Source organism: Pinus tabuliformis, chromosome 6 (genome assembly GCF_031772625.1).
Source record: "Pinus tabuliformis cultivar Carrire ecotype Pingquan chromosome 6, CPIR1, whole genome shotgun sequence".
Lineage (NCBI taxonomy): Eukaryota > Viridiplantae > Streptophyta > Pinopsida > Pinales > Pinaceae > Pinus > Pinus tabuliformis.
The window spans coordinates 266821578-266836359 of NC_142292.1; the positions used below are offsets into that span (position 1 = coordinate 266821578).

The 14782-nt window shown below is 40.0% G+C and overlaps 1 protein-coding gene across 1 annotated transcript in view; it reads right to left on the reverse strand.

Moving 5' to 3' along the window:
- The window catches only part of LOC149258392 (asparagine synthetase [glutamine-hydrolyzing] 2-like), a 300044-nt gene that overhangs the window by 106482 nt on the left and 178780 nt on the right, over window positions 1–14782 (reverse strand). Inside the window, exon 10 of the mRNA XM_089415256.1 lies at window positions 3145–3279. Coding sequence (XP_089271382.1) covers window positions 3145–3279 — 135 coding nt within the window. The remainder of the gene's footprint in view (window positions 1–3144; window positions 3280–14782) is intronic.

Here is a 14782-nt window from a genome sequence, read left to right on the forward strand (position 1 = left end):
CGGTAGATGCAACTCATTACAGGTCAATAATTGGAGCCCTCCTATACTTAACTGCTACAAGACCTGACATTATGCAAGCAGTAGGAATGGTGAGAAGATTTCAATCAGCGCCTAAACAATCCCATTTGTTGGTTGTAAAAAGAATTCTCAAATACTTGAAAGGAACTCCTAATTTTGGTCTTTGGTACCCTAAGAGCTCAACTCTTACTGTGACTGCATACACCGATGTTGATTGGGCCAGAAGTGTCGATGATTGAAAAAGTACTAGTGGAAATGCATTCTTCCTAGGAGATTGTCTAGTATCTTGGCTCAGCAAAAAACAAACATCCATATCACTATCTACAGCTGAAGCCGAGTATATAGCTGCTGCAGATTATTGTACTCAAATATTATGGATGAAGGAAGCTTTGAAAGATGTCAACATAGGTACCAATCAACCAATCACCATCTATTGTGATAACACAAGTGATATCAGTGTCAGCAAAAATCCAGTGATACACTCAAAGACCAAACATATACCAATCAAATATCATTTCCTTCGTGAACAAGTAGTTGAACAAAACATCAATTTGGAATATATCAATACTAAGGAGCAGATAGCTGATATTTTCACAAAACCTCTTCCTCGAGAAGCATTTGAACATCTTCGCCAAAAGATGGAGGTTATTTCTCTAGCATCGCATTAAGTTGATTCATAAAGATGTTGCATGACAGGAGCAGTTCGATAGGGGGAATTCGTGTGCACCTTTTTGCCATTGATGTCAAAGGGGGAGAGAAGGAGAATATTGCCAACAACGAAAAAGGGGGAGATTGTTGATCTAGATTGTCATTGATGTCAATATGGCAATATTTTGGATAGTAAATAATGATGTGAAGCCAAGCAGAGCAGATTCATGAAGCAACAGGAGCAGGAAGAGTTCATCAAAATCCATCAAAGAAGAGCTATCGGAAGAAGAGTTATCGGAGCATAGAAGAACTATCGAAAGAAGAGCTATCAGAGCAGTGTATCAGATAGGAGTAAAGAGAAACCACAGGAGCGACGAGCCAAGACAATGCAGATCTATCACATATGCCCAAGAAGAACCGAAAGGAAGAAAACAACGGAGGAGCATTGCGGCGGAGGAGCATAAATAGAGTTATCGGAGAAATCGTATCGACAGTATATAATATCAGCGTTTTCTATTATATGCCACTGCTCAAAACCCGCTGATTGCGATATAAGTTGTGGACCTGATGGTCCTATTACAAAACGCCCTAAAGAAATATCGCATCCACCATACTGCAAGTTTTTAAAGCCGTATCACCGCCCCAAATCTGCCGATTGCGATATGTACTGCGGACCCAATGATTCCATTACAATACGCCATAATACAATATCGCATCCATCGTATAAAATTTCATATCGCAAGTCATAAAGGGATGTCACAATAAAAACTGCAATTGCGATATAAGGTGCGGACCCGATAGCTCCATAGAATATACCTTTATGTAATATCGCATCCAGGTATCAAGGAAGTTATGCAAATCATAAGGGTTAACACCACCGGACTACTGATTGCGATAAGTCTTGTGAACCCGACCGCCGATTGCGATATTAGCTGTGGACCCGACGGATCTATTGACAATGGTTTAATATTATATCGCGTCTATTTCATTGGCAGTGTGAATATCGGTGATGTTAAGAGTTGCGATTGCAGACCACCGAAAGTTGCGATTGCGATTGATGACGTGGATGTGGGACCTCCTTGGGTACAGTCTCTCCTATGAAATCCTCCGTAAATAAAACAAGTTTATGAGTGATTGGATGAATATCCATAAGTCGGCCTCTCCTTCCCAATGAATGTGTCTTTTGGTTATTGGCAAAACTCACATACATACAAGTTGAAACACTTCACTTTAGGAAATCGATCTCGGGCATCTAACAGAGAGAAGAAGTAACAATTCACAACTTGTGAACTTGAAGAGACAGAGGAAGCCGAAGATCAATCCTACACCTCTCAGAGAGAGGAATCCAAGAAAAATATCAGCTGTCATAAATAAGATGACCCATGTGGAGTTTGGCCCTAGTTGCCAATTTTAACAAAAGCAGTAACCAAAATCATGATAAAATGCCATATCAAAATCCAAGTTCCTAAAATTTCAGCCACCTATGATTTCGCTGGATCAGAGATGCATGAGACAAAATTTGATGTGTCCAAGTGAGGAGAGATGATCTCTTTTATATAGCCTTCAAGTGGGGGTTGAATGGGTGTCTCTTAGGGGGCCAGTTGACCTAAAACATAATGAGGCTGACCTGAAATAAGTTTGGAGGAAAATTTAAAACTTCAAATTTCCCCTTTCTTTTCCAAGATGAAAATACCAACTATGGCTACCATATTTCCCAACGGGTTTTATAGTTTACCTAGGTTGACCGCCAGTTGTTGGAGGTCACAAAAGCTGGCCAATGTGTCGATTTGTCTATGTAAGCCCTTATAGAGGCCAACAAGACCAAGTCATCAGTGAATAGGAGCAGGGAGATTAACACCCAATGTAGAAGACAAGCACCACCCTCACAGATATATTACTTGATGGCATCAGCAAGAACATGCTTAAATAGGTAATGTCTCTCAGACATTTCACAAAGAATCACCATGGAAAAAATTATGTATGAAATGGAGGTGTCATATTACTATGAATAATTAGGAAGAAAACGTTTCAGGTATTATTATGCTGCAACCAATTGGAGACACCATGCTCTACAGCAAAACACATTAAACACAGCCATGTTACACACTGAGATGCATGTAAACAACCATGACCATGATGTCAAAATGAGAAACTGAAACCAAACTTTGATCGAAAGCAATGCACGGTAGAATGTGTATTATAACAAAATTTAATGAAAAATTCTATGAGAAAACTACACAAAAGTGCTAATAGCAGGTTATAAAACAGACAAAAAATCTAAACAAACAAATAAATAAATACTATATGGGCAAAAGCAGGATGCAACAAATAAGAGACAAAGCACAAGAGCTCATAAAAGATTCTGAACATTGGTAAAATATTCACTTTCAGTCTCCTATATCTAGTCCTTAATAATTTCTTAGCTATAACAATACAACAAAATATTCTTGTGTCTAATATGTGAAATGTGGCACTTACCATCTTCCACTCTGGATCAATTCCCATGGAAATATTGATAAACTCCTTATCTAGAAACGGCACACGAGCCTCAACACCCCATGCTGCTGTTGACTTATTAGCTCTCAGGCAGTCATATAGATGAAGAGACTTTATCTGAATTGGAAACAATGAACATAGAAGAAACAAAAACGAATATTACTGGACATAAATCATAGGTCATCAATAATTAGATGCATAATAATATCTCTTTTGCTGAATATATGAGAAATGTCAGCATTACTTGTAGATTTAGCAACATAAGTTATAGCTAGAGTAGATTGATTCATAACAGATATTTGATTCACTGGGAAATGGAGCTATGACCAAGATGGCCCATCTCAAATATTTGAAGAAAGACAACATAAACAGAAATTTGATGTAAATCACATGCTTTTCGATGCAAGATATTTTTCCCGTATAAAAAATAGGCAAAAAGCCTAATATTTATTCATTGATCTGTTTTTTCTCACACCTATTAGTAACCAAAACAAGATTGCTGAGCATGCCATATAAGCATCTATAGAAAGGAATGTTTTGGTGGAAACAGGATGGACAAAATAGGATGAAATGCCCACGTAAGTCTCATATACAGTATCATTAACGTTGATGGTAATCAAGACTGTTACCTCCTGGATATGCACACAAGGTAAGTCCAAATCATTGAAAGTACGAACCCTATATAAAACTCTTGGAAGTTCTACCCACTGTCGCATAAGTAGAACCACTCTTTACTTTAGGCTCGCACTCCTCCAGCACAAGGGAGGATTCCCCGAATCAAATCACTAATCTGACTTATCAACCAAGGTTGGAAACTCAGATTAGTGATTCGGCATGTTTAAAGATTTATCTTTACAATAATGTATAAGAAAACAAGCAAGACCGAGTGCCTTGTCCTTTGGGAAAATGGAGTCACAGCATCACACGATGAAGTTATGATGAAAAGAAGAAATCAGCAAGTTATGTTATATACATCAACATCACCAATTAAATCAATCATATTGATACAAGAATTGTATGAAAAGCTCACCAAGATGCCCTCTCATCACCAATGCAAAACTACTCACATATGATGTAACCCATAAAGCTAAGAGAATAACAACAGTCATCAAATAAGAGTGAACAGCAGCCTTAATCTTCAGTAAGAGCATTGATTACATCATGGAAGAAAGCTTAATCTTCACTAAGAGCATTGATTACATCATGGAAGAAAGAGGACATGAATGCCTCTACAAAATGCCCTTCTCTAACACCAAAATAACCCAACAGAAATGTTCCACATCTCTGACGTAAAGACATATACCAGCAGAATTTGATATGGCAGCCCTAGCATCTACATGACTTATACCCCAATTAAAGACAACATATTTTACCAAAGATTTTCCTCCTTTTAACCTGCAAACTACAATATCCTTAGCCTTCTAAAGGGAATTCTCTCCACCTAAACTTCTGATTTGCAAAGTGAGAGGCCTCTTCCTTTTATAGATCACCTCTTCAAATAATTTTGCAATAAAATATTAATGAAAATCCTATAGAGATCTTTAGATCCATCTTTTCTCCAAGAAATATTAATAAAATATCATGAGAATTTAGAAGTACCACTTGTCCTCTTGAAGATGCTTCCCTTCTCGGATAATGGGCCTCTCTCTAGGACCTTCTTGGTTGAGTGCTTCCTTCAAACATGGGCCTTTTTCTTATAAATATTACTTTTTCCCTCTAAGAAGCCCCCTTTAATGGAACGTTCCTCTCATTGACCACATCATCCATTTAAATATTAATAAAAAGCTCCGTATATACCAGGCCTGAGCAACATCTTAATCAAGATAACCATAAAACAAATCTTCTAAACCTTCAAGTATAGAGCACTCCTCTTTAGCCTAATCTTTTAACCTTAATTATGTGCAATGTGTCTCCATGTTAAGCAGAGTGTACCTCTAGATGCTCGTTTCTTCATTACCAAGTGGGAATCATTACCTCAAAACCACCTCACTATGTGCAGTGTTCTTGGAGTTGGTATTTTAACCTAGAAACCCTCATTGACGTTCACAAGGGTCTTCAATAGAGCTAGGGTTCTCTCTCCATTAGTCTCAACAACTCCCTCAAAAGGTGGATCTCATGAACAAAAGTATAGATGAATGGGCAATGGTTGTCACAACAACCTCTAAAGCAAGTGCTTATTTGACAGGAGCACTCCACGACATCCTCCAAACCAGCCTGATCCACCTAAGCATGAGCATTGATTAAATGTAAGAACAACCAAATGAAGAATAAAGCTGTCTCAATATGGGCACTCTTCATAATCTCCAACATCCCAAAGATGTAGTAGTCATCCCCCTCGATATGCTACTTTGCATCAGCATATATGAGATGTGTCCTTAATGAACAAATATGTATGAAAACATGTACATAGCTCAAATGGTCAATTTTTTCCAGTCATGCAAACTTACCTCCAAATGTGTGAACTCAACCATAAAATATGCCTCAAAAGACAAAGCATAACATGCGAAACAAAAGGCAAACATATAGATCCCCATCCCTCCGAGTCCTAATGAGCAAGATTATGTTAGAATCCACGACTCGTACTAATCTTTCAAAACTCACATCCTTATCACTATAATGTCCCCAATCGATTAATTTCCCATGGAAAGAAACAATAACTTATCCAACCCCATAGGCTATAGTCTTGATAAAAGGGGAAAGCCCAATTTTCCCAACGTTTGGGGCAACATTGGGTGAATTTTGGATCGGCAGGGGCAATAAAACCCAAATTGGGTGTTGCATTGCAAGTTGCAACCCGTCACATCAAACTGAACACCATGAGAAAATCTATAAATAAAGGGGAATTGTAATCATTTTGCATCATTGATTTGGACCATATATGTCTGTCTTTCTTGAGCTGAGACTTTGAGGATTTGAGACCCCTTCTCTTTGATTGTAGGTGATCCCACCCTATATAATCTTTTTTATGGTTTCGGTGGAGCTGATCCCACCATACCTAGACACTCTTTTTCTTCTTCTAGCACATATCTTTGGAGCAGATTTGTTTTGGCATATTGAGACACTTTTTGTTCAGCTGAAGGAATCTGACCTGGGTCTTATTGAGGGACAAGCTTAGGCAATTTGGTGGCTCTTAAGCATCCTATTCGAAGCCTGAGATTTCTTAAAACGGCGTAGGTGCAGAACAAAAAAGTTTGGCCTCTTTCTGAGGTCAGTGAAGGTCATTATCAGGAGGGTTAGGAGGCTATAGGGCCGCAACTACAAGGGCCGCAAGGAACCTGCACAAATAAAGGACTTGTTTTGAGCACCAACATCTCGATCTGATAATCAGGGATTCTATTAGCAAGCATTTGGTCATACATCTCCAATTTGAACACATCTAAGGAAATGTATGACAAGTTGGTTGGCATGTTCAAAGCTAGCAATGCAAACCAAGTTCTCTTTCTCAAGAACAAATTGAAGGGCATAAAGAAGGGAAGAGGTGAAGATATTCAATCCTACTTCATGAGGATTACCGAGATCAAGAAAGATCTTCTTTCAATTGGAGAAGCTATTGCTGATAGGGAGGTCACTCTCATTGCCCTTGGAGGACTCCCTCGTGAATGGCATGTGTTCAACACTACTATTCTCAACAACAACAGGATTCCAAGTTTTGAAGAATTGTTGACTAGATGTTCTTAAGAAGAAACAAGGATGATGGAAATGGATATGCCTTCAAATAGGAATGATCCCACTGCATTCTCCACTCATGCTAAGAAGAAGAACAATGCAGGTTCAAAGAAGCAATGTCAAGGAAGGCTAGGATTCAAAAATGGAAGGAAGGGAAGATGCTTCATTTGCAACAAGTTTGGCTACTATGTTAGGAAGTGTCCGAATAGAAGGGATACACCTCATGAAGATGACAACCACAACAACAACAATTTCAGGGGCAACATCAATCAAAGGAATTGCAGATTCAGCAACAAAGGAAAAAGGAATGCTCCCACTACTCAACATGGAAATGGTCAACCTCCCAAAAGATCAAGAAACTCCAGGTATGATGAATCTAATGTTGTTGATAACAAGCAAAAAGAATTTTATCTTATATCTACCCTCTCTACTACCTCTCCTCTGGATACTTTGGGAAATTGGTTGATTGATAGTGGTGCCTCAAGGCACTTCACTGGGTATAAGGAAGCTCTTTCAAATCTTATAGAAAAGGATGCAAATTTGGAAATCATTCTTGGGGACAATACCACCTATCCCATGAAGGGAGTTGGGAATGTTACTCTTTAATTGAATCAAGGTAACACCATTCATCTACAAGAAGTACTATATGTACCTGATCTAAAGAAGAACCTAGTATCTATCTCGGCAATGGAAGACAAAGGATTCAAGGTGGCATTCATCGATGGAAAGGTATGTGTTTGGAAAAGAAATTTCAAAGAAGCATTTACTCTTGGATTCAGGGTTGACAACCTATATCAAGTTGGAGGAAGTCCACTAGGAGCTATGTCTTGCAATACATCTCTTCAATCCGAATTATGGCACCAAAGGTTTGCTCATCTTCATTATAAAGCCCTACCCGATGTGAGGAAGATGGTAACAGGTATGCCCGAATTTAAAGTAGAACATGAAGGTGTTTGTCAGGGATGTGCCGAAGGAAAACATACAAGGGGACCATTCCCCTCAAGTGATAGCAAGGCTACCGACATATTGCAATAGATTCATTTTGATCTATCTGGTATGATGCCCGTGAACTCTTTGGGAGGATAGATATAGTATGTTATCTTTGTTGATGATTTCTCTCGCAAAACTTGGTTATATTTCTTGAAAAAAAAGCACGAGGTATTCTTATGGTTCCGTTCTTTCAAAGCTTTGGTCAAAAATCAAACAGGGAAGAAGATCAAAATATTGAGGACTAATAATGGAACCGAATATGAATCAAATGAGTTCAATGACTATTGTAGAGAAGCTGGCATTAATAGGGAGACTACTACTGTTCTTTCAAAGCTTTGGTCGAAAATCAAACAGGGAAGAAGATCAAAATATTGAGGACCAATAATGGAACCAAATATGAATCAAATGAGTTCAATGACTATTGTAGAGAAGCTGAAATTAACAGGGAGACTACTACCGCATATAATCCTAAGCAAAATGGTGTTGCTGAGAGGAAGAACCGTTCTATTATAGAAGTCACTCGTGCCATGCTTCGTGATCAAAGCCTTCCGAAGTTCTTATGGGTGGAAGCTGCCAACATTTTTGTGTACGTTCAAAATAGTTGCCCTCATCAAGCGTTGGATTCCAAAACTCCGGAAGAAGTTTTCACTGGTAAGAAACCTGATGTTTCTTACTTTAGAATTTTTGGTAGTCCCATATATTTTCATGTGTCGAAAGAAAAGAGAAGCAAATTGGATGCATCTAGGAAGAAAGGAACATTTGTGGGCTACAGTGAAACTTCTAAGGTATAAAGAATCTATGTGCCTAGACAAAGAGAAATAGAGATAAGTCATGATGTCACCTTCGATGAAGATGTTGCCCTCGGGAAGATTAGTAACCTTCCTATTCCAAGGAAGGACAAAGAAGCAAATTCCCGATGGTGAAGGACCAATGGATCCCACTGATCCACCTCCTCATGAGCCCTCCTCCTTGAAAAGGAGACCCTCATGGTTTAGGGAAACTGTCGAAGATGCCGAGAGACATGTTGCACCAAGGGGGACATTTCGTCAAAGTAAGAAGCCGAATAGGTACCAAGGGTACTTAACTGCCATGAGCACCATCGTTAAATTTGAGCCTTGCACATTCGAAGAAGCTGTGAAGCACCAAGTTTGAAAGGATGCTATGAACGAAGAGTATGAGTCGATTATGAAGAATGACATCTGGGATGTGGTCCTTAGACCGCAAGACAAATCCATTGTCACCTCGAAATGGCTCTACAAGATCAAGCATGGAGTTGATGGAAGTGCTGAAAAATTCAAGGCTAGATTTGTTGCTCGAGGCTTCTCTCAAAAGGAAGGTGTGGACTATGATGAGATATTTGCACTAGTTGCCCGATATACCACCATCTGTTCAATTATACCCCTTGATGCCTCACAAGGACGGAACCTACACCAAATGGATGTCAAAACCGCCTTCTTGCATGGTTCAATTAAAGAGGAAGTCTATATAGAACAACCGGAGAGGTTCGAAGTTCAAGATCGTCAGACACATGTATGTAGGTTGAAGAAAGCCCTCTATGGGCTGAAGCAAGCTCCCCAAGCTTGGGATGGGAGGATCGACAACTATCTGATGAAGCTAGGTTTTACAAGAAGTGAATTTGATCCGAACCTTTACTTTAAGGTTGAGAATGACAAACCTCTCATCTTGGTACTTTATGTGGACGATCTCTTTCTGACAGGTGCAGACCCTCTTATTCATCAATGTAAGAGGGAGAGTTTGAAATGACCTAGGATTGATGGATTATTTCCTAGGGTTGGAGGTCTGGCAAAAGGCAGGTGAAATTTTCCTTTCTCGAAGAAAATACATTGTGAAGCTACTTGAAAGATTTGGGATGGTGGACTGCAAGTCGGTGACTACTTCGATGGAACTTCACTTCAAGAAGTTATGTGGAAGTGTTGCTGGGCCCAATTTGGGAAATCCTTCTGAGTATCGTCAACTCGTGGGGGCCTTGATGTTCTTGGTGAACTCCCGTCCGGACATATGTTTTGCAGTGAATACATTGAGTCAGTTTATGGTCGAGCCTCATCACATACACTGGATTGCTGCCAAGAATCTCTTGAAATATCTTCGAGGCACAATCACCTATGGTTTGAGGTACACTGCCGAGAATGTGAGGCTCCATGGTTATTCTGATGCTGACTGGGTTGGTAGTGTGGTGCATCATAAGAGCACATTTGGATGTTGCTTCTCTCTAGGTTTGCTTTGATATCCTGGATGAGAAGGAAGCAGAAGTTGGTTGCTTTGAGCACCACTAAGGCTGAATACATTGCAGCTAGTATGGCCTTCTGTGACGCTGTTTGGTTGAGGAAGCTCTTTAGTGAGTTGTTTGGACATGTGATGGATAACATAGTGATCTATTGCGAAAACTAAAGTGGGATTCGTCTTTCTAAGAATCCTGTGTTTCATGACCGCTCCAAGCATATTGATATCAGGTACCACTTTATCCGGGATATGGTACAACGAAGAGCAATAAGGCTATGTCATATTAGGTCTGATGATCAGGTCGCAGATATTCTTACGAAACCCCTGGGGAAGGTTAAATTCTTCACCTTCCGTGAACGACCTGGAGTCGTGGAGAGACCCTCTTATGAGGGTCCCATTTGATTTGGATATTGAGCTCTGGGAGCTCCGGGGGGATTTGGGGTACTTCTTGGAGCGATGAGCGACCATAGGGTCAGTGGTTCACCTTCCCCTAGTGGTGCACGATGTACAAGGTGAATGGTTCACCTTCCCCTGTGATACCCTGTGTTGATATATGCATAGGATGAGTGGCTCACCTTCTCCTATGGCATATGAACAGGATGAGTGGTTCACCTTCTCTTACTGATACATCCTACCCATGCAGTCTGGAACTCATGGGAAGTACCTCTCATCTAGCCAATGAGTAGAGAAATGAGGATAGGGACCATAGTACTACTGATGGACACATCGTGTACTATTGTACTCCCTATGCTAGGATGTTTGATATTGATCTGGGATCAATGGAGACTGACTTTGGGCCAGTGGAGAGTATTATGATACACTCTCGATTATTGGAGACTGACTTTGGGTCAGTGGAGAATGGTATGATACATTCTCGATCATTTCTTCTTCATTATTTCTCCATGATTCATCAAAGCAGAGCAGGGATGACAGGGATGGTACAGATTGTCAGATGGTTTGGTAGGTGGAGTTCTTCCTAGTTGAGAGGGAGTGTTAAATTTGGGAACTAGGGTCAAACTCCACCTTGGACAGCAAATATGATGCAGTTGATATTTTTATTGGATTCCTCTTTCCAAGAGGTGTAGGATTGATCTAAGGATTATCTCATTCTGACATGTACAAATGGAATTATGAATTTATTTCTATTATGGACAAACTGACGAGGTCGGCCAGTGAACTAATGTAGGCTCACAAGCCCACAAGACATCTCTTTTCATTCTCAACATTGCATATAAATAGAAGGAGCCTCTTCCTCATTTGCTCACTCATCTTCACACACATCTCTCTTTCCTCATTTGATTGGGTACGGATTTTTGCGCAGCCTCTCTCTCTCTCCACACGTGCGAAGAAGACTGTAACTTTCTGTTTGGATGTTGACCGAATTGCAGGAGGGTTTGACCAGTGTTGACCGAATTGCAGGAGTTGACTTGATTTGACTACGTTTTTCTTCAAGATATTTCTGTTTGGGCAAGCCGCATTTCTGGGCACAGAAATAGAGGCAATCCGAGTTGTTTGACCAGCGTTAACTACAAGAGGGTTTGACCGCAGTTTTGACTCCGTGTTGACCAAGTTTGACTGACTTTTTTGGGACTATTTTGGGATGATTCGGATGACTGTTGGAGGCCGAGTTGACTAGATTTGACCGAGCTGTTTTGGAGGATAAATTATGCCCCGTTGACTAGCGTTGACTTTCTGGTTAGGGCTTCTTGTGGCTGTTGTTTGTCTAGACAAATTTGACTTTGATTGGGCAAGTGAATTTTGCATATTGTACTCTCTCTCTGTGTTGGGGCTTCTTGTGGCTGTTGTTTGTCTAGACAAATTTGACTTTGATTGGGCAAGTGAATTTTGCATATTGTACTCTCTCTCTGTGTTGAACTTTTGAAGAATAATAAGAAGAATTGATCAAAGGGTTTCCCCACATTGGGGTTTGTCCCTAACGTGCACCACATCTTGTGTCCTCTTGTCTTCTATTGTTTATTTATGTTCTATCTGCATTTACTGTCATGTTCATGTGATTGCTAATCTAGAAATAGATATTGGGCTAATAAGAAAATTGAAGTAAATTGCTCTTAGGCATAGAAAATAGTTCATACCATTGTTACCTAAAATTAACAATTTGGAGGGGCTCAATGAAGTATCCGAAATCCCTTTTGGAGAGAAATTGACCTTTTGAAATTCAAATATGTTGGGGGGGTTTTGAATTTTTGAAAATTGAGTTGCCTTTAAGCTCCAAAAACCCCCTTTCATGATTTTTTATTTTTCAATAGACTTTGAAAACTCTCCAAAATGATCTTTTGCCATAAATAAGATTATTTTAATCTTTTGGAGAAGAACCTTGTTGTTTGAGCATGTGTCTTGACCAAAAATATGTTGCCACCTCAACGCCCAGTGGGGTTTTTGCCCACAAATTTGGTTCTTCGTCTTCTAATGGGCATAACTCACAAAATGTGAAGAATCACGTGGCATGCCACATACCATCACAATCAGCTCAACGAGGAGAATCCAACAAGGATGGTCTGGTCTCAAGCAATCATGAATTTCCATGTCAGTTTGCCTAACAAAAGCCAGGGCATCTCTTGGTGTTGCTTGGGTGGACATCAATAACAATCACATATCAACAAAGGTACATAGAGGGTTTGGTGCTCTTGATTAAATACGATTTCCATACCCTAGTACATGACAAGATCCAATGGAAGCATTGCAATCCCCGCAATCCTAAAATCCTCAAAAACTAATAAGTTTGTTGGATTTGGAGTGAGATCTAAAGCTCTACTATCTCTATATGAAACCCAATGAGGTCTGAACAACTCTCAAACATCCTGAGTAATTTCATGGTAATGTTAAAAATTTAAGGAAAAGGATGAAAATGAAAGATAAAGGAGAATGCCACTTTTACTGTAAGAATTTAACATTACCATGAATTGCATATCAATACTAGGGCCAAAGGATTGAATATTAGGCTGCCCCACTCAAAAACTCTTGTTTCTTTGAAAAAAATTATGTTTGGAACATCTTTGTGAAAAGAAATTGTGAAGAAAGCCAAGGAACGAATTTTTTTTGCGGGAGCACACTCCCGAGTATCTCTCAATATGCTCTCACTAAGAGCGCACTTCGGGAGCGGATTCGAGGGAGGGGAGCCTCTCCACTCTCATTTGTGAAGAGCATCATCATCATTTCTTGGATTCTTTCTCTTGTATGAATTTCGCAGTTCTTCTTGGATGTCTTTTGGAGATCTCTTGATGCATTTTGATATATTTGGAAGTTGACATTTCATTCTTTCTTGGAGTTAATTCTTGATCTATGATTGGATATATCTCTTGTTATCTTGTAAGTGATTTTTGTTGAAGATTTTTCATGAAATAACGTCTAATGTGTGGAATTATTACAACTAGCTAAATCTTGGGGGCCTAATTTTATTGAATACCATTGTAAATATTGTTAGATTGTGAAATTGCACATGTTACTCATTGAATAACAAGTAGAGGAATGTTCCTAGTGGATTGAAACTTGTTTTTCTTCCATGAAAGTCCATAGATATTGGGTGGGCAAATGTTAAAGAGAAGGTTGCTAGGGCATCCCTTTTTAGCCTCCTTGAAGACAATTTCGGCAAAAATTTTGAAACATCATAGACTCCATAACCCAAAGATTAGGCACTGATCCAAGTAAATTTGGTGGTCACCTTCTCCTTACCTTCCTTTTTCTCTCCAAAATAATTTGGCCCCTCTCTTAGACATCCAACTAGGGTTGCCTGCGAATTGCAAGAGAAGGAATTTTGAAAAAGTAATTGGGCAAGGATCTGCGTTGGTGTCTCCTCTAGTGGTCCTCCAAGTTTGCAGCAATTCCCACGGTTGGTTTGTAAGAAAACTCAAGCCCTAATTGCACCTCTGGAATCCCATCTTGAACGTCTTGGGTTGGTGGTCTTATATAGGAGAAAAAAAAATCTACTAGATGGTCCTTAGTCGACAGCCCTTTGCAGCCACCAGATAGCTAGATGTGCCATTATCTCTACCACTTGAGCCAGCGATGTGATCCCTTCCCCACTTGTTATGATTGTATGTTTGAAGGTAGGCCTCCCGACCCTGAAGGTATGGATTTTCATTGGTGTAGTTGAGTAATTTTCCTTACTTGTCATGGGCACTTTTGGGCATGGATTGGTGGGGGGATTCAGTGGAAAGAGTGGGTTAGGTCTGCATTCTTGTCTTCATTGCCCGATTTCATGGTTACCCTTGTATCTTAGTCCTGTGGAATCTCCTTTACTGGCCATTAGCTTTAGAGTCGGCACTGCTTGGGAAATCTTGTTTTGGTTGCGTGGTCCTGCTTCCCGGAACCATATACATCACTCCCCTCCGCTCATTTAGGCCCCATTCATCATTTGTCCCATCTAGGTCCACATGTGCTCACTGGGTCCAGATAGGGTTAGCCTCCCCCTACCCTTGTCCACACCTTGGGTCGAGCCTAGAATGATGCCCCAGAGGTAGATGCAACTAAAAAGAAACAGAAAAGTATAATTTGGCCACTCTCAATAGGAAATGTTCCACAACATGCAAAATATGGTTGGGACATACAAATTTGGCACGTGGGCAAAAGCTAAACATGAGCTCTACCCCTCACCCATGGCCATCACCCTTGTTCATATGGGCCCTAGATGAGCCCCTTCCGTCATTAAAGAACCCATGATTGTCCCAACCCTTGGTGGGCAATGAACCACCCCACCTTAAGGGAG